This window comes from Triplophysa dalaica, chromosome 6 (assembly GCF_015846415.1).
Source record: "Triplophysa dalaica isolate WHDGS20190420 chromosome 6, ASM1584641v1, whole genome shotgun sequence".
Taxonomy (NCBI): domain Eukaryota; kingdom Metazoa; phylum Chordata; class Actinopteri; order Cypriniformes; family Nemacheilidae; genus Triplophysa; species Triplophysa dalaica.
Window position 1 is genome coordinate 23,449,384 of NC_079547.1, and position 21,668 is coordinate 23,471,051.

General features: G+C 36.9%; 1 protein-coding gene across 1 annotated transcript; it reads left to right on the forward strand.

The window, feature by feature from the left end:
* The first annotated feature begins 5,669 nt into the window (after window positions 1-5,669).
* ppm1j (protein phosphatase, Mg2+/Mn2+ dependent, 1J) lies at window positions 5,670-21,618 on the forward strand. Its single transcript, XM_056750762.1, has 10 exons — window positions 5,670-6,109; window positions 12,489-12,606; window positions 16,079-16,405; window positions 16,479-16,591; window positions 17,835-17,919; window positions 18,109-18,227; window positions 18,381-18,444; window positions 19,052-19,159; window positions 19,717-19,868; window positions 20,206-21,618. Exons 1-10 carry the CDS (start codon window positions 5,853-5,855, stop codon window positions 20,351-20,353), a joined length of 1,491 nt encoding a protein of 496 aa, XP_056606740.1. The 5' UTR covers window positions 5,670-5,852; the 3' UTR covers window positions 20,354-21,618.
* The last annotated feature ends 50 nt before the right edge of the window (window positions 21,619-21,668 follow it).

A 21,668-nucleotide genomic window follows, 5' to 3' on the forward strand; every position in this document is an offset into this window, starting at 1 on the left:
CAATTTTTAAAGCATAAACTTTATGAAATGTATTAATATTCTAAGCAGGAGCAAATTTGTCAATAGGCTGAGAAACTTAAATCAAGATATACACAGTGCTTTGAATTTTAAAGATGCTTAGATTTGTTGGTAAATACGTTAAATGATGCTACTTAAGAAAATGCTTTAATGCGGTGTATCTCAGCAATTCGCCTAAGGCTAGAATGTAAGATTTCAAAGCCAAGCAGTTCATCAAAGAGCTGTTGTTTCTTAAAGGTAAAGGCACAAATGAATATAGACATATGCCTTCATGCCATCTCATTCCATAATATTTATGGGAATTTGTATGGGGGGGAAATCTTTGCAGTGACTACAAATCAACATTTTTACATGATTTCAATTGCACCAAACTATGGTGAAAGGGTTGCAATCATTTCAAATCTAAAACAGCTTAAAATGAAATCAAATTTAGTTTAACCTTGTCTTGGTGTGAATGAATAGCATTTTCTGAAGGTAAAACAGCTTTGACGTTCCTCCTGTTCACTCTATTATGGAACCCCATTTTATTTCAAAGATATGGAGTAAGAAACCTCACATCCCATAGACAAACTGGAGAGTTTAAAATGTACTTCAGTCTAACAGGGTACAGTCTAAAAATAAGATGACGGGAACACAAGCACAGTGTCCTTCCTTTGAACTCACGCATGTATCTTTCATGAATGTGATGAGCACAGCCTGTCATGTACTCAAGAAAAAGCAAATGTAATGCGGAGAGTCAGGAAGTAATGGTTCCTGCAAAAACAGCAATGCATCAATAATTCAATAAGGGTTCCTGTTATTGCCAACATAATGCAACAGGTTGACGCACACAAACACAAAGACATATGTACACATTACTGTGGGCCTGTTTACAGTATAATCAATATATATTATCTATATATTCTGGCAAGTTACCTGCAGCCGCCGGTCAGAGAATCGACCCAATGCCATGCACATTTAACTGCTTTCCTGTGCAAATAAATATAGGTCTACATATTAAAACACATACACACACTTAATAATATTAGTTTTAGCAGAATGAAAAAATATAGTATCATATGAAAATGTTTATATTTTTTCAAATGAGATAAAACAAGGAATGCATTCCACATTTCACGTAGGTCAATTACTTGCAATTGCACAAGACTGCCAAAAGGTGGCAGTGTTCAATACATGATGAAAAAACTTGTTTTTGTTTTGAAAAAGCTTACATCACATTCTCCTAAGAAAATGTATTTTGTTACATTTACAGGAAATGACAAAGAAGAAGGACTTGTGGGCATTTCATTACAGGCATGTGTTATATTATGATAAAAATATATCAAAAATGATCAAAAGTCTATTATTTAACAGTTTTGATATCTATATTATAATACCTAGATTTGTGTCATTTTTAAACTACTGTAGTTTAATTTAAATGTAAATTAATAAAAATAAATTAGATGTGTGAAACCTTTAATAGTGTACTAAAGGGTTTCTATTCTATTCTGACTACACTAGAGCTATGAAACACGTTTGTCTTTCTCCTTTTTTGTTTATATTATACTTTACTAATAAGTAAGACTAGTTTTTCAATAGGGAATGAAAACAAAGCACCAATTTAGCACAATATCCATAAAGTAGTTAAGAGTTATTTACAAGCATTATTGTTTTATTCCACAAGAGAATTTCAACATTATTTCTGCTTAGTCCATGTACGTTGTTTTATTTAAAACCTGGGTTAGAATCGACCAGCTGTGTGATCTTCATTTTAATAACATCTTGTGTGTCTTGTCATCTACGCAGAATTTGTTTGTTCCAAACATACAAGATGAATTATCACAGAGGTCACTGTATGTGTTACGACTGTTGAGAGATGCTTAAGTGACTCCCACCATTATAAATGAGAACGCTTGCTAGGCAACTAAATGTAAATGATGCTTAAGGGCATCATTTCGGTGACCATTTTGACGATAACACTCGAACATTATTGTTTTCAAGTTGTTTTCTATCATGTGAGACGGAAAGAGAGAGAATGGGAAAAAACAACATATAAGCTAGATATGAAACAAGATCACAGATACACACACAGATATAGAAACTTTATATACACTAACATATTCCAAATGCATGAAACTTAAATGTACTGTCCCTTTAAATAAATCCAAAATGCATAAAGTGTGTAAATAAATGGGGACGGGGGGAAGTGCTTGCCCATGCAAAACCACCATGTTCGTGTCTCTGGGTCAACATCTTTTGCTGAACCTGTGACAACATTCACATCAAAAAATATGTCCTGACCATAACCCGGTCTTTAACCCAAACCCTTTTCACCCAAGCCCCATGAAATCTGATTGGTTGATTTGTTGTTCCAACATCATATCCTATTGATGAGCAGCAATGGTGTCCACGTTTCTTAATTTATTTGCTAGGATGTTCTGGGTTGTTGGCTTTTGGATTCATGCTGGCCCAAGTCTAAACCCCACCCCCGAGCCGTCATGATGTCATGGTCCTCCTTATAGATATACAAAGTATATGGAAGTGCGGCAGGTATCAAGTCAAGTGAAATTGTGTAAAAATCCGACCACTGAGTAAAAAAGCAATGTTGGTTGCTAAACACGAGATGAGTCTGGTACGGAATGAGTTGTACTCCAATGTAAATAAACTTAACTAAATAGCACTTTGAACTCCTAATAAAAAGTATGAGCAACAGTTAAAATGATATTGCTTTGGTAACACTAACAGAAAAATTCACTTTTTTATTCAATAAATGTTTCTCTTTATAATATTACAAAGCAGTACGTTTGAACGTACCAACAGGAATTTCAAATTCCTTCTTCGAAACCAATCCTACTTTGCTTCAGTGTAAATCTAAAGCTGTTTGCTGTATGAGTTAGTGGTGTTTTCAGGTAAACAGACACTCTGATGGTTACATTCTGGGAACTGCATGCAGGCAGGAAGTCTGTGGTTTATGTCACAGCTTTAGCCACCGTCATGCTTAGAGTCTGAAACGAAAGAGAAGCAATGTGACCAACCCCCAGGGGCGTCGCAACCGTGGGGGATGTGGGTGTTTTAACACCCACACTTTTCCCGGTGAAAGGGTTAAACACCCGCACTTTTTTTGCAGTTTTTCAGCAGTTTTTACAAAACGCCTTACAGCAGTCACTCCAGCGTTTCTCTGTCCGCTCTGTGTCTGCGCTCGATGCGGCTGCTTCCTCTCCTCTCCCCTCCCACTCAATCAGAACACCGGCTTTGAGTGTGACCGGATGATGATTGGCTGTTCTGCCTTAAGTCCCGCCTCTCTTGGTGTGTTAGATTTATCGGTTAGCTCGTGCTGAGGAGGCGGGAACGGTTATGGTTATTTACGTGTTCCTTTTCCAGCGACTTTGAATGAGTGTTTATGCTTTCAAAGTTTTTAAATAACCTTGATATGTGTTTGGGGAGATGTTCTGTTTATGTTTTGTTGATATGTCGAGTGTTTTCTGAATTATATTTAGTTTTTAGACTAATGCTAATTGGAAATTGGGATATTGTTCAGAAATAGCTAAATTGGGTTATTTATGTGGCATGCAATGTATAAAGTAACTGTGATGAAGAAGGCAGGGAATTGACGAGGAGGAGGGACAAATTGTCCTTGTTAAGCACTGTATTTATGGGTTTATTGATTTTGATATTTTGAACATTGCTTTTTTTGTTTAGCTGAATACTTTTGTGGATACTTACCTATTATGTTTGATTGTACCTGTTGAAGAACTATGAACGAAAAGTGTATATTATTTTAATGTTTAAAAACAGAAAATTGTTACATTATTTATACCACCAGAGAAAAAGCTTTGTGTGGGCGTTTTTTTATATCTCCCCTTTTTAAGGTGCAAGTAAGCAAACTTTAGCGGTCACAGTCCTGTCAGACCAATGTCACTATCAAGCTTTCCACTGTCTTCCCCCCTGTGATTATTAAAGTTTTTCTGATTCATTAGCAAGGTTGTGTATTTTCACAACAGAGTTTTGACTTATTTTCTGTGTGTTCCGAATGTGTTTTTATACTTTACTAGTATCACACATTTAAATGGGAAGCTTTTTATATCTTGTATGTTATACCTTTTGTACCTTTCTGTCATTACGTTCAAGGTTTTCATTGTTTACAAACAAAACACATCCATCCCCCGCACTTTTGAAAAGCTTGCTACGCCCCTGCCAACCCCTGACACACCGTGATGTGCTAGACGTGTAATAATTTGAAACAAAATGTATCCGAGTGTTTAAAACCCTTCAGGGTTCTCAAACAGCAGAAAACCTCTTTGATTTAGCATTTTATTTTCTTGATGGTAAGCGTGGGAGGGGCATAGATCACTGCGTTACTTTGAGACATCTAATGGGGATTTGCACATATTATGACAACAGTACACCCATTCTGAGAGTTTGCTCTAAAGATACCTTTGAGGTTTTTCTGTATGCAAAATGATGAGGTATTGGGTAATGTCTCACGTAGTTCATGTAGAAATCATGTGTTTTTGTATACTTGCTATTAGTATACTTCTATTAAACATAAAATTATAAAATATACTTTGTTTCTTAAAAACATGCTTTATATACGTATCAGATAATCAAAGATGTAAACTAGGTGTCCACTTCAAGTTTACGACTGTTGCAACCACAGAACACTTAAAAGTCAAATGAGGAACAGTTTACATTTTAAGCCTATATGTTGTAAACTACAGCGGTTCTTGTAGATGTTTTATTTGGCTGATTCGGCGAGTATTGCAGCAGTCACCGCATCCATTCTCAATTACCGCGGTAAAGTTAGTTTGACATTCATTAGACATTCGGTTTCCTACCAATTAAACTCTGCGCCTGTTATGTTTTGAGCCAAAACTAACTCAGATAGACATATGCCCTTTACGGTGCAAAAGGCTTATTTTCCAGAAATATATATATATATAACAATTAACCATGTAAATTTATCCAAAAACTCATCTCAAAGTAAATCAACTCAGAGTTCAAGAGTTGGATGAACCTTCTTATTAAAACGGTCCCCTGTTTAAAGTTGGGTTGATATGTTTATCTGAAACGGTGTCAGAGTTTAATTGATTTATGCAGGTACAGTGTGTTAAAATAAGATTTCAGTACTGTAATAAAAATATTAGATTAATTATCAGAAAAACAAGCCTTGTGCATTATAGCGAATAATATTCTAAATATTTTACAGTTGGTTTGATGCCTTTATCTCAACTGATGTTGTCTTTTAATGGATTAATATAATTGCATAAATTAAAAGTTGTAAAATGAATGTACAATACATAAAATGCCAATTGCAAAAACGGACCCTTGTGCAATAGCAGGGGTGTTTTCCTGAACATTTTATTGCTGGTTCTGTGGCATGATGTCATGTTGGTAAATTGTTTCATTAATTTGTATGGTTAATTAACGAGAAATTAAGCCTTGTGCAACGTAAAGGTCATACATGTATGTATGTCAATCTGCGTTAGTTTGGGTTCAAAACATAAACGATATAATTGGCACGAAACCGAATGACAACGGCACGCCAAACTTTACCGCGGTATCACAAAACCGCCCTCCCTCTATAGTGTACGTACACCAGCTGGTCGGATGAGAGTGCTATACAGCACACACACGAGAGAGAGAGAGAGAGAGAGAGAGAGAGAGAGAGAGAGAGCGCGCATCTATAGGCGGATGAGCGGCTCAACCTCTCTAAAGCCTCTCGGGTGATGATACACAGGATTTCTTCGATGAGGAAAACACGCGTCACATGGGGTCAGCGCGATCGCTTCCTGCTTTTGCGCGTTTCATAGAGTCGCAACGTTAAGCTGTACGTCGATGTCGCATTCTCTGTCGCGATGATAAGCAAAGTTAAAAACGCCATGTCCTCGCTGGTAGGCGGAATCATACCGCACGGCCACCATCACCAGCATCCGCAGCACGGAGCCGCGCAGAACGGCGGTACGGACTCGCTGCCGCCGCGCTTCCCCTACGGCAGACCCGAGTTTCTGGACCTGACGCCGGAGCAGCTGCAGTACTCCACCGAGCACGCGTCCAGACCGGTGATCACGCTGAAGCGGGACAGCAGGCTGCCGTGGCGGACGGGATACGCTGAGTGAGTTGCCTTTTCGATATGCGCGTTTTTAAGATGCGCGCAATCGATCATTGCAGATGATGCCACGGAATGACGTCATTGGAGAGGAAGGTTGCAAATCACGCAGCCAAAGGCAACCGGGCCATCCTCATCATCATCATCAGTCAGCAGGAATGCGATATGAAATGCGCCACAACAGCATTAACATGCGTCAGGTTACACGCCTATGTTTACCACGGTTTTATTGCGGTAACGTAGCAAATGTGGTTTGGGTGGATTGATTACTATTTGTATCACCACAATCTTTCTACGCATATCATCGTTAAACTATGGTTAAAGGGATAGTTCACCCAAAAAATGAAGATTATGTCATCCTTTACTCACCTGTATAATCTGAATAAATGTCTTTGTTCTGATGAACACAGAGAAAGATTTTTGGAAGAATGTTTACAACCAAACTGATCTTGACACCCATCGAGGAAGAATTACTTTATAATTTTTTGTTCTGTTGAACACATAAGAAGACATTTTTCACTGCCATTGTATTTTTTGGGAAAGATCTGTTTTGTTATAAGCATTCTTACGAATATCGTTCTCCGTGATCGTCAGAACGAAGACATTTATACAGATTTGAAACATCTTGAAGGTGAATAAACTTTGACAGAATTTTCATTTTTAGGTGAACTATCCCTCTACTAATGAGGGGTCACCATGGTTCGCCGATTTTAAATGTAAATCAATGCAACCAATGAATGCAACTTTACCATAGAATAGTGATATTTATCACAGGCATCACGCATGTCCTCTTCATGTCCACTCTAGAGAAGATACAGTTTGACAGAGTCCGCATAGTCATAGAAATACCTGGAAAGTTTTGGTAAAAGATGTGTTGGAACGAAATATCTGAGCTTCAGTGGGTTCTCTGGGTATCTCGCACCCATGGGCGACTAAGCACACGTTGCTTTGGAATATACAGTAGTGGCTGAAAGTAATATTTGCACCATATTTTCTTTTATTGACCATACAGGTTCAAGTAAATCACCAAAATATTAAGATCACAATACAAAATATAGAAAACACTTCTAATATGCAAATTAATGTGTTGACTCAGTAAGTTATTCTCAGGTGACTTTCTTTTTGCCATGCCTAATAAATTCTTCTCAATGCTGTTTACACGGCAAGCACACCTATGCAACATGCATACAGGTACGTCTTATTAATATGTTTGCGTGAAGAGCAAAGACGTCCATTCTCCCAGCACTTTTGGCCACTACTATACGATGGTCTACTATTTAGTGATATTGTCTAAAAAATGAATTAGCTTAAGCGTTTGACATTAATGACCCATTTTTGATATAGACTTGTGTATCAGACTACTAAATCCAATGTTAAAAAGGTAAAGTTTATAAAAACTCACATCATGATTTTAGCTTTCACGTTTCTTTGCTCTTTATTTAGCTGTTTTGAACGCAAAAATTCACCTTGTTTGAAGTCGAAGGAAAAATCTGAGCGTGTACAGTTTCTTAAGGTTGAAGCAAACTCTCAAGTGCACTCGGCAAATATTATTTCCACCACTGTGTTGGGTTCCTCCTAGCTTTCATCAGACATGGTCTGTTGAGATCAAGGCCATACCCGTTGCCTGAAATCTAAACAACAAACAGGATTTAAAGTCACACCCTCAGATGAATAAATATTACGGTTTTGGATAGGTCTGCTTGTGTTTCGGAGATCGCGCAGAAGCCTTTTCTGAGCCCAGCTGTCACTGTGTGTGTTTTTGTTTGTGTGTGCTTTCGTAGAGTTTGAGGAAGAGAGAGTTAGAGAGAACCGGCCCTGAGCGATACTGAAATTAGCCCAGTTAGCCTTTGGTTATTTCAGCTATTATTAACTATACCATAGGACGAGAACCTCGGGCAACGTTTCAAACTGAGCGTCAAGTTAAACAGAGCTTGTAACGGTCTGCTTTAACAACAGTACACATATACAAGCTGCTAGATAAGGCTGTTGATATGGTTCTTAATAATGGACATCAGTGTAATAAGTTTGCGTTTTCATCATGTCAGTCCAAACCTGCATGATGTTCTCTATTCTGCAGAATACAAACCAAAAGCTTTTTTTGGAATTTTGGAAACCAAACAACATTGGATCCCATTGAATTCCATTGTATTAGACACAAAACCCTTACAGGGGTTTTCCTGCATAGAGAAATTGGAAGCGCCGCCTCCGTCAAATGTCGTGCCGCCTCAGGCTCTCGCCCAAATTATGTAGCGAGTCTTCACAAGAAATGCTGCGTGTATTTAACAGACTGTAGTTTGTAACTGAAGTTGCAGAACAAGAGCCAGCCTGTATTTCACGCCTGTTTGTTTTGCATCAAAGTACGTTTAATTTCTTAATTTTCTTAAATTAACATGACGTACATCATTCTAATTTCTGTAGCTGTGCAGTTGGATCGTTGAATCAGCGTATAATGTACACAAAGAGTTCGCCAGTATGAACGCACATTGCGTTCAGAACGACTCACATAGGAATGACTCATTTAAACCGATTCATGTGAACTATTGAACTTTTCAGTCACTAGTGAATATAAGAGATCATTGAATCAATCAACTTGTGGTTCAAGTGAACCACAGAGAATGCAAGATTTCTATAAGTGTCATTTTTATCTAATTGTAACCCAAGCCACTTACGGTACGGTAAGCCTATGTGTGTGTGTACAAGATCAGGATGGCACCATCTCCTTCTCATTTTGAGCCAGGAAAACTCCTGTAATATCTTCTTTTGTGTTCCCTAGAAGAGTCAGAGTCAGGGTTTGAATGACAGGAGGGTAAATAAACGAGGACGGAATCCTTATTTTTGGGTAAACTATCACTTAAACCAAGGGCTTTGCCAACTTAGAGGAATAGTTCACCCCGAAAAATTTCAGGTGAACCGGTTAAAGTTATAATAATAAGGCAGCTTTAATACCCAATAAAAAACGTAATAATAAGATAATTTAAAATGTGTTACCATCGGGGTATGTTGAAATGCTCAACGGTGACCTTGACTTTCTCCTCCAAATCCATTCTCAACAGTGAGTGCCTATAAAAAATAAAATTTGGATATTTCATACAGTATTTAAATGGCACTGGAATACTATGGCTGAAAACAGACAATGCTGTTCAATATAGTTTTATAGGTAGAGATTACATAGTAAAAACGACACAGCATTGTATTCACAACCAAACCCATCCTTAACCCTCAAAACTATGACAGACTTTGGGCTGTAGATTTATGACAGCACTGTACATCGATCGCTCAACCCCATTAAACACACACATACACATCCACTATAACATATAGCTGAGTCATCGCCTGTGACTCGATGTGATTGGTTTTTTATGAGCATGGCGCTGCCAAAATGGCAAAGTCAGATAGTTGCAGCAAGTTCCACAACACAACAGATGAACTCCTGTCAGCAACTGCAATGACACGTGAATTATATCCCGCATGTAGGACGCACTGCACACACGATTCCTCAGATAAGATAACGCTTGGAGAGGATACGCACAATGCCTACTGTTTCTTTCATTACATCTACGGCACGCACAATCCATCATAGCAGCCATTTTCGATTATACAAGCAACTGACTAAATCAGTGCCATAAAAAGAAACCCATCACTTCTCTATTCTTAAGCACAGTGGGTGGAAGTGCAGAATGTGCAGAATTGCTCATCAGGTTTTTCAAGCATATTAAACCTGTCCTGCCGAGATGGAACGACAAACATTAACACAATGCATGGCATCAAATCTCGTTTCAAAAGTAATGGATGGGGTTGGATGTTAATAATCCATTTTTGAACATTTATTGTTCGAGGACGGATATTTGATTTTTGAAGTTATTTCCTGTTAGGGCCTCAAGAACAGATTTTGTAACCTCAATGCACATCTTACAAATTCACACTTGAGATAAACATGTCTAGAACACGGTGCTCAAATTTTTGTTCCACAAGAGGCTTTAAAAAGGTCTTGTCGGTTCAAATCGCAACCTTAACCCCGATCTCGTAACAGAATAAAGCAACATCAGCCCATTTCAGTTAATGTTATATTTATTTTAAATTTGGCAGATGCTCATATTCAAAGCCACTTACAGTGCATACAAGCTATACATTTCATGAGGAAATTATGTTAAAGGAGCAATGGGGAGATTTTAGTGGCATCTAGTGGTGTGGTTGCGATTTGCAACCAACGGTTCACTCCACCTCTCTTTCGAAGCACCATGGCAGCTCTCACAGGACAAAGATTTAGTCGCGTTTTCGCTTCTTTGCTGAAGGAGATAACATATTCACAAACTGTCCTTCTTGAAACAACATGGCGAATTCCATTCAAGGGGACCCGCGGTGTATGTAGATAGAAATAGCTCATTCGAAGGTATTAGAAACATAAGGCTTCATTATGTAAGATCTTTATAAACCTCTGAACACATAGTTATGTATATTATATTGCATTTCTGTCACTAGATAAACCAAAAAAGACACACTGGCCTTTTAAATGTAGTTCAGTTTAGTTCAAACTGTACTAAAATAGGCATTGCAATTCTTAACATGAAAGCGTCATCCATACCTATCAAGTCTGGCTAACCCTGCATGCATTACTGAGACGATAACTGCGCTTCTTTGAGTGTCTGATCAATGACCTGAAACGTGATACTGCTTTCATTTGTAGTGGACAGTCTAGTCCTGACTTCCTGCTTCTTTCCCCCGTTAGATGTTTATTGATTGCTAGTTGTGTTGTTAATCTTTCTGGTAAAGGTTGTAGTGGCTTGCACACGTGGGTGTATTGCGAATTGACTCAGACTGTGTAACTTTAGTTTAAATGCATGAACAGTGGTTACCCTGCTTGTGACAATGTAAGCAGAAAAAATCCTTTGTTTCATTTCTTTCCGTGTTACTTTCGTTTTTCATTAAAAAGTGTTTAAACCTAATGAGGAAGAAATAGACTTGGTTGCAAAGAAACTACTTGTGACATCAGATATAGGAACTAGCTATAAGGGGACGCTTCCTCTTTTGAAAAGCAAGCAAGTTGGGCTTTGTCATCTGAATCGCACAAGATATAGCCTAAACAACCTAGAATCAACCTGCTATATTAAATATTGAATATCTAGTTTGAAGATCTGTTTTATGTTAAATATCATAATATTTTACAATAAAGTTGTATTTGTTAACATTAGTAAATACATAAGCTAACACGAACTAACAATGAACTTTATATTTACTCTGCATTAATTCTAATCTTAGTTAATATCAATAGCAATACAATTTAAATGAACCAACTTTTGATTTAAAAATGTTTCATTAAATGTTGAAATGAACACAAACTAAGATCAATAAATGCTGTAGAAGTACTGTTCATTGTTAGTACATGTTACCTAGTAAAACATTAACTACTGTTAAAGGGGGAATGTGGAGATTGTAACGGCATCTAGTGGTTACGTTGTGAATTGCAACCAACGGTTCACTCCACCCGCTCCCTTTTGACCCAGGATTTAGATGTCATCATGTTTTCTCTTCTTTGCTGAAAGATGTAGATAGAAATAGTCATAAAAACATAACCCTTCATAACGTTAGGTCTTTATATACAACCTTTTAATAAAGTGTTACCAATATCATTATATTTAAATAACCAAATGGTGAAGTGAAAGAACTATAAGGAAAACACAAAGTACGGAAGAGAAACCCCTTCTGATTCATCTCATCAGACCTGACAGGTCATCAATGTGGCCTTCATGCGTTTTACTGCTGCAGATTAGAAAGAGAAGGGCTTTAAATAATCCAGATTCGGGAAATAATGGCTTTGTGTTTGTTCTCATGTTAATCTCCCATCAAACCACAAATGATATTCTGCGGTGTAATAGGTTTTCTCCGGCTGATGTTCAGCATATGAACGTGTATCTGACTTTTCCCATTACTCTGATTGGCTGTTTTTATATACGCTATAAATTAGTGCATGCTGGTACCAGAGTAAATCAAATATATAAATAAATTGAAATATTAAAGCACAGTTTGAGGCTACTCTAAGGGAAACTGCAGAATAGCACCGACTATACAACCTCTGCCATCATCTGCTCTTTAGCACCGGAGCATTAAATCCATTAATCTCTCACTGCATGCTTTCATATATGGATCAGGTTTGTTAGCTAATACCAGGTCAGATTACATGCATTCAAGGATACTCTGTTTTCTATAACTTGCGGGTATACAGTATATCTTCTGCTGTAAAGCAATCTTTGACCTTTTTTGTTTTATTTATTTTATTTTATTGAGACTGTTTGAATAGGACTCCGTAAAGAATACATTTATTAGAGGTTCCAAACAAAAATATTATACAATGAAGCTCATAAGGTCTCTCTCTGTTTCTCTCTCTTAGGGTGATAAATGCTGGAAAGAGCATGCTGAATGAGGACCAGGCCTCCTGTGAGCTGCTCTATGTGAAAAAGTTGAGCAGTAAACAGCAGCGCTGTTCTATGGTGCTGGAGGACAGTGGGGTAAGTAAACACACGGCAGCATCACTGACACAACATCCTGCAAAGAGCATGATGGGATACACAGGAGGGTTGATAGAATATGAAAATCCATCTTTTATTTGCCATCATGTCGTTTGGAAACTGCATGACTTAATTTGTCCCTTGTAAACAAAAAGACATGTTAAATAAAATGGCACTAGTCGCTATTTGTCATATATTAACAAATGATGGGAAATGAGACTTTGAACTTAAAGTTGCCTTGTATCTTTTACCGAAGGTCCGTAGCACAAAAGATGCTGGATGCTAAGATATGTATGACACATTCAACTGCTGCTTTGTGTTTTTTATACATATTAACTCAATAGTTACTTTAAATTGTGTTAGCTAACACTTTTGTCTTGTGGTATTGTGTTAGTTTAGCGATTATAAACGATTTCATCGGATGCCCTTGCCCAAAGTTTCGGTCTGTGTTTGGTTATCGGTTTGGACTATATTACTTGCTTAATATAAATATTTGTTTTTAATTTAATTAATATTAATAATAATTTATATAAATATTTTATAGCATATTTATTTTATTAAAACTACTCAACTGTCACTGATCCTTTACGGAGGTCTAATGGAAGTTTTATTTGTTTATGTTGCTGCTGATACCATCTATAATGTTTGGTTTTATACCCTGACACGTAACATCTGATGTTCGTGCATGGGTACATGCACAGTCAACCTTCCCGTAAAGGGAAAGTTCATCTCAAAATCAAAATTGTGTTATTTTTTACTCACCCACATGACGTTCAAAGTGTTTTAAGAGTATGCGTCGAAGTCCTCTCGTGAACGTACACCATAGACTGACAAGACACAGGATAATCTTTTAAAATAAAACAAAATAAAAATAAAATAAAATAAAATTTTATTTAATTTTATTTAATTTTATTTTATTTTAAAAGATTATCCTCTGTCTTGTCAGTCTATGGTGTACGTTCACGAGAGGACTTCGACGCATACTCTTAAAACATACTCTTACTCTTTTTATGGCCTTAAAAATAAAAATAAATAATAAATTGCTAATGAACTAAAATAAAAATAAAAACAAAAAATCTCAAATCAAAGCCAATTTAAACAGATTTGACTTTTCCAATATGGTGGACGACTTGCATATATAGTGGCCCATAGAAACAAACACTTAATGTATGTATATATTTTTATAGCTATACACCAAAACATGACTTTGAAAAATCTTTAAGTATAAGCCACAGTAATGTAAATTGATAATGATGATTCGCTCAGCAACCAGTACTATAGTTAATGAAGTGGTTCACATTGCTTGTGAATTAGTCACACTCATTGTTTTGTAAAATTCCTATCTTAAATCTTTAGCAGAATCTTTCATCATGAGTTCTCATAGCTAACCTGGCCATGTGGTGAAAAATATCCTATAATCTCCTGTTTAATAGAATTGTTGTGGACCCGTTGCACTGGGCGAAAGGTAAGATTATGAAAGATTTAGTTTGTTGAGAGAGGGCAACTGAGTTTGACTCGGACGTCAATTTGAATTTAAAACCTTTCTACCTCATAAGTTCATATCTTTCATTAATAAGAGATTGATTGATTATCAGATATCCAGCCACACTCAGAATAGGTGTCATTTGAAATCTTTAATGAAAGTTACAGTTACTTTCAACCACAATCAGTCAACATTGGCCATTTTTTCCAGCATAACAGTAATAGAGAAGTTGTCTTCGAATGTAACTGCTTGCGGTTTTCAGAAATGTCACCGTACAACAGTGATCAACAGCAAATTCTGTGGCTTAATAGAACTTCCAAAAAGGTCACAAAATCACTTAATATAAATTAAGTTCTGACCTGAACAAACTTACTTTTAAAAGGTCTCTGTCTCTCGGAGAGCATGTTTAGGTCAAACTTTTGAATGTTTCTTTTGTGTCATTGTAAAAGTGTGATTAAGGCAGTGTTTTTACCTCAATGTTTGGGATGATGAACTTCAAAGCAAGATTTGTTTCTCCGAATAGGTCCTCTGACCTCCATAACCCTTAGCCCTGACACATTCATCCCTTTCCTTTAAACCCAAAATAAAACACAACCCAAAGCTATTCAAGTTGGACTGATTCCAATATCTCAGAGAGCATTACATTAACTGTATCCTTTTAACAGAGATGCCCACATCTGATGAGATTTTAAGCACAAAAGATGCATCTGTCATTAGCTATAAAATCCCACAAATCTATGTGTGCGGTTAAAGAAGGGTTTAAAGACATTTTTAGTTTAATTATGTGATTTTACAGCCTTATGTTCTCTAGGTTATGCATTTCTTATTCCATGTGTTAAAATTCTGTTTTATTTTTCAGTGACAGATCATGCAATTTTATGATTTTTTAATAATTTACGTACAAAATGTTAAATTAAACCGAATTTTCTTTAACATGCATGTACTTTACAACAACAACTTAAAATCTCCCTAACAAAAAATGAATCTGTTATTTGAATCTTTTTTTTGCCGTAAATATTGTGCATGTAGTGCAGAATGGTTGAAATACAAAATATGTATTTTGCTTTTTCACATGAAACAAAAACCTTTGAAAACACAGAATTCATTTTTTATTTCAATAATTGTTACTAAATTAACATTTACCATAAATCTTTAAAAATTTTAAATATTGCGATACTATCATATTGTGTAGTGTGAGCAGTGTACAATATCTTTTGCAAAAAAATAAAAAACAAGCAGTAGACTTCAACAAAAGTCTGTCATAAATGCGCTGGACATTAAATAAATACAAATATTAAACTCTCTTTTGGGTCAGTCGCTTGTTCAAACAGACAGAAATGACTTGTGCATTAACTCAAGAGAGGACAGTGACTTTTCCCCTGTCCTCCAGCTTACATCGTGTGATGGCCATCCCCCACCTTAAACCCTTTCACAGCTCTTCTAAGTCAATAACATCATACTTACATCTGCCGATTTCCTCTTGTATGTTAACAAGTGTCTATGTGAAAAGGAGAAATATGTATTACATATAGAGAGATGACCATCAGAGATTTAAACACAAATGTTTGTTATTGTCACAGGACGTCCTTTGTGACTCTTACACAACGGTGAGCTCCTAATCCTTAGGAGTTAATCTTATCAAAGGTTAAAGTCAGGTTCAGTATTTATTCGGCCCACGTACAAAACCACATAAAGAGACCAGATGCCCCCCAGTGGTCTTAAAAAGGCCTTAAATGTTTATTTCACATGTCAGTGTTCCTGAATATCAGCTGCTAGAGCATTGCTTCCAAAATGAATTAAATGCATGAATGTAAATCTCGCAGTTTACCTTATTTTGGAGAAGTTCAGCATGTTTACATCTGGATCAATGGATTGCGCATGGGGGATGACTTCCAGTCTGGTGGGAGTCATAGAAGCAGCTTGAAAATGCCATTTTTGGAATTCCCTTTAGAAATTCAACCCAAATTAACTTTCATTCTTCCCCTTCAGGACACCACAGGCATTCCCATCCACTTCTGGGGGGTTTTCGATGGACACGCCGGCTCCGGCGCAGCCCTCGCGGCCTCCAAACTTCTCCATCGCAGTATCCGGGATCGACTTTGCGATGTGGCCCACATCCTTGAAAACCAGAACAGTCCGCCGCCAATCTGCCTGGCCAAGAACGGAAGCCCCTTTCAGGCGGAGGCAAAGAAAGGGGCCTGCCTGGACGGAGAAGAACAAGACGGACCACTGGATGAACCCCGGTTCCACATGGAGAAGGACATCAGTGTGGAGAGTCTGGTGATGGGAATAATAGAGACTGCTTTCAGACAGATGGTGAGAACTTTATTGTAGACTTAATTCAACTGGTGACACTTCATTTTAATCTTATCGTATTTCACATTTGCAGGATGATCTTTTAGAGAAGGAGAAAGAGTCTTACAGCATCTCTGGTGGCTGTTGTGCTTTGATTGCAATTCACCTGTTGGGGAAACTCTACGTAGCAAATGCAGGAGACAGCAGGTGGGATAATATACATGTTATATTTACAATCCTACCAAAAAAATCAAAGATGAAAATATTTCAATTACTTCTTGTCATCAATGAGATTAAATGGAGAGCAAATTAAAACGCTTGCATCTCAGATATTTTGAGAAAAAGAAGTCAGAAGATATGTTAACAATGTCACAAGCTGAGCTCAGATTTGTCACGTCTGCAACCAAATATCAACATTATTAAAGATCTCTTCAAATTTGGCCAAATCCAGATTATATTATCTCTACTGTCTACATCAGCTACTTTTACACCTTTCATGTTTTTGTTTTTATTTCTTCAAAATAATATAATAAAGTTGATATAAATTAAGCACACTGGGGAACTCCATCAAATCTTCTTAGCTATGAAAGAGCAACTAATGAGCAATAACTCTTTCTTCCGGCACATTATAATTGTTAATAAAAAAAATTGATATTTTAATGTGCTTTGATGGTTATTTAATTAATATCTAACTTTCACATACTGTAACATTTGCATATGGTTTAGGTCTCTCTTTAGGTTTATTCACTGCAAAAATGACTCTCTTACTTAGTATCTTTGTCTTGTTTTGAAACAAAAAAATATGAATCAAGATGCTTAAGAAAATAGGTCGTGAATTTAGTCAAAAAATATAATATTTCGGTGAATTTGTGCTTAAAGCAAGCAAAAAAATCTGCCAATGGGGTAAAAAAATAATCTTGAATTGAGTGACTTAGAAAAAGGTAAACATTAATTCAAGACTATTTTTTTACCCCAAATTCACAGAAACTTTATACTTTTTGACAAAAATAAAGAACTTATTTTCTGAGTTTATTTTGCTTATCAATAAAATGCATCTTGATTCAAGAATTTTTAAACATTTTTACTGTAAAACAAGAAAAAAAGCCTGAGTGAGAAAGTCATTATTTTTTTTCAATTAATTGTGAATTTTCTGGAAAATGTTGGCAGAAGTACATTGTTACTGCTAGAAGTGACTATAGAGTACCAGGTGCAGTTACGGTATGTCTCTAAAGAAGTAATATTATCTTCTAATTACAGTTATTATAGCATAAAGACGCATTGAAATCACATAATCACTACGACAACAGTAACCATTACTCATGAGGATCATCTTAAGGATTTTACCCATGAATGAGAAACAAATTATACTGTTCAAGCAAACCACACACATTTAGGCCCTGACCTTTTAAAGCAGTAATGCAAACGCGTTAAAAACACTCTTTTCCCACAGAGCCATAATTGTTCATAACAATGAGGTCATTCCCATGTCCAATGAGTTCACACCTGAAAGTGAAAGACAACGGCTACAGTACCTGGTGAGTTCAACGCAGCTTTATTCCATACAGACTGACTCTGATCCATTGCTGTTATTGTCCCAAAATCATTTCCTTCCTCCTTCTAAAAATGTCATCAGTGCATTATCCTGCAGACTGGTCTACAATTATTATAGATCTTCAATCACCTGATATCTCTAACGCTTTTGTGCTGACGACTGACATCTTTAGGGATTTCTCCAACCCGAGTTGCTTGGGAATGAGTTTACGCATATCGAGTTCCCCAGACGCATCCAACACAAGGAGCTCGGCAAAAAGATGCTGTTCCGAGACCACACGATGACTGGCTGGTAAATGTGGAACAAAAATTGATTTAAAAGGAATTATTTTCACTTGATATTCTATTAAACTACGCAATATTAAATTTAAGAAACCTTGGAACTCCTTTTATTTCAAAGTCTCATTTTATTGTATTTTGTACCGATTGCCTTTTTTCATTTAAGGGCATATAAGACGATTGTGGAAGACGACTTGAAATTTCCTCTGATTTATGGCGAGGGGAAAAAGGTATTTGGCTCTTTTCTATGAAATAACTTTGAAAGGTCTACATGCAAGTTAATAAATTTATGTCACGCATCATAACCGCAACTTTCGTTACAGGCCAAACACATAATCGAATGAAAGTGTGACATCCTGCATTTCACACAATTCTCAATGCTATTTATTACAAAGTAGAAGCAGTGAGGTGTAGCAAGCTAAAATTGCCAGAACACAATGCGGTGCCGGTTACAGGGCTGAATGTCTAGTCTAATAAAGATTGGATGAATGTGAGAGAACCTATTTACACTAAAGGCACACCTGTCATCCGTGTGTGTGTGTGTGGACTTTTTATATGTTAGTGGGGACCTATACCTGAATGCACACCAACTCATGGGGACCCGTGTCACTGTGAGGACCAAAATTGAGGTCCCTACGGGCACAAAAGCTTATAAATTGTACAGAACGATGATTTTTTGAATATCTAAAAACGCAAAACATTTTCCAAGATCTTTAGGTTTTGGTGTAGGGAATGAAATATACAGTTTGTACAGTATACAACTCATTACGCCTATGGACTGACATCACGGAGATAATAAAACATACATGTGTGTGTGTGTGTGTCTGTGTTCTCCAGGCTAGAGTCATGGCCACTATTGGCGTAACTCGTGGTTTAGGGGATCATGACCTGAAAGTGTACAACTCCAACATTCATATAAAACCCTTCCTCTCCTGCTGCCCAGAGGTGAGCCAAGCGCATATTTATTTTGTGTGGTAAAATACATTCAAGGCCATTTCTACACTTCCATTCCTATTATTTTATTGCTATACAATATTTTGTTCAGTACAAGATAGCTGGTAGAGAGAATATTAAAAACACAGCTCTGGGAAAAATTAAGAAACCCTCAATTTGCTTTTATTAAACATTAAATCATGAACTTTAGCTATTCCAGTGTTTATTGAATTTCAACAATATACTGAAGATAATTGCATCTGTTTGCCTGTTGTTGTTTGACCATTTTGTTAAGTTTAGGAAAATGTTGTAAGTAGTTCACAGAATGAAACAAAAATAATCATTCAACTTTAACTCATTATAAATAGTATTTTCCAAAAAAGTGAAAAATATTTTTCAGATGTCTCTTAAATTTCTTCAGAGCTGTATTTTGCTTCAAAATAATATATAAATATATATTAAATACACTTTACCTTTGCACTGCAGTACACCAAAGTCCAAAATTCTGAGACCATCTTTAAACCTGAACGTAAGCTTTTTTAAACTTTTTCTTTTACTGTTTGATTTAGGTAAAGGTGTACAACATCTCTGAGCTCAAACACGGGTCTGATGATGTCCTGGTCATGGGCAGTGATGGACTGTGGGACGTCACGACAGACAGAGATGTTGCGGATGCTGTATCCACTTTCCTGTCTGGTCGTGAACCCAACGACCCCTTGAGGTAGACATATGATTGTTTTAATCATAAATAATGAACAAACGATACTTTGAAATTATAAATAAAAAAAATAATCGTTTAGCAGTTTTTCCTTGGCCCAGGAATGCCTCATTTATAGCACATTTTAGATGCGACCCTTATATAACACGCCTGGTTTAAATAATCGGCTTGTCAGTGAAAACCTGATTTCTTTTTAAACAGGACACCATTAAAATGTGCAGACCAGGCTTGATAAACACTGTTGTAGTGGATTGGCTAAATATGCGTTTTGGTAGTTTCACCAGCAGATGTCAGTATAGTGTGTGTCATCTCCACCATCCTTGTCTTTATATTTTTAAAGATACACCCTAGCAGCACAAGATCTTCTGATGCGTTCGCGTGGGGTTCTCAAAGAGCGAGGGTGGCGTCTGCCCAATGAGAGACTTGGCTCAGGCGATGACATCACAGTGTTTGTCATTCCATTGGCTGGGCTTGAGTTAGAAACATGACAAGGTGGGTCCGCCTTCACCGGACAAGCACACCAGGACACGTCCCTGGCTCCGTCCCAGAGAAAGGGCTAGGAAACCGAAAAATCCAATTTCATCAGACCGGGCGTCCCGGCTTCCCCTTGTCCACCCTTCCCTCTCAGAGTCACTCTTCAGCACGAATATCGTCAAGCCCATGTCAGGTGTGGGATGACATCAACAAGTGCCATTCCTCTGTCTTTCCATCCCTTTCAGATATGTTGGGAATGGAGGGCTTGGGTGTTCTTAAAAGAGCCATGAGCCGCTTGAAATCTGCATTTTAGGCTGGCGAAGGAATGCCAATATTGCTATAAAAAAAACCAACCCCACAGGCGAGGGAAAATAAAATCATAGGCACTTTATGTAGCAAAAACAACCTGAGCTGTAATTTAAACTGCTGATCATCTTTCCTAAAGGTCCTGAGAGTCTCCAAAGAATGTTTCTGTTGACTGAATCTACGGTTTTCTATAGCAATCAACAAAAACGATGGGCATTTATTTCAGTTTTTCGTCAGTTGTTTCAGGTTTATGGTTGAAACAAACCTCTTTATAGAGGAAACAATGCAAATGTCTATATTCTAGAACAAATCATTGAAGTTAACATGAAATCATAATTCATTACCTACTTTTTACGGTGAAAATATATTCTGATTATTAAAATCTGCTGATTTCTTTAGGAAATCCTGTTTCTCTAAAATAAATGATGTACTGTATAACTTAAGTAAATGATGCTGTTTCATGTTGACTTAAAGGCAGAAATGTATAATAGTATCAACCTTGCTTCAGTAGGACTAGTTCAACTAGATCATTTCCTCAACTTCCACAAAAAGCCATGTACACAAAATTTAAACAATCTAGTAATCTGAGTTTCATTGGAACAAAGACATTGATGGATACAACAACTGAATTTACCCAACTGATCTGCTTGCACTGCTCTAGATGTAATTGTAGTGGCTGAACTACCAATTTCTTTGCTGTAGATAAAACCTCATTTGGTCTAAAACCTTTCGTCGGTAAACAATCTCCTTTTCTTTTAGATTCTGACCTGAAACTGAGAAACCTTAATAAAGTTTGATCAGTCTTTTTGTACTCCTTGAATGTACCTTATTTCCTCGACGTCAGTATTGTGTCTGTGTAGTGTGTGTACTGTTTAAATATTGATTTCTGCCTTTTGAATGACGGTTCATTGTCAAGAGAGTACTCTTTGCAAATTAATATGTGACATTCTAAATAAATCTATCCTTTTTACAACGGCTGTCCTGTCATTAATGCTACTTGTTTATTTGTTCTGTTTGGCATGA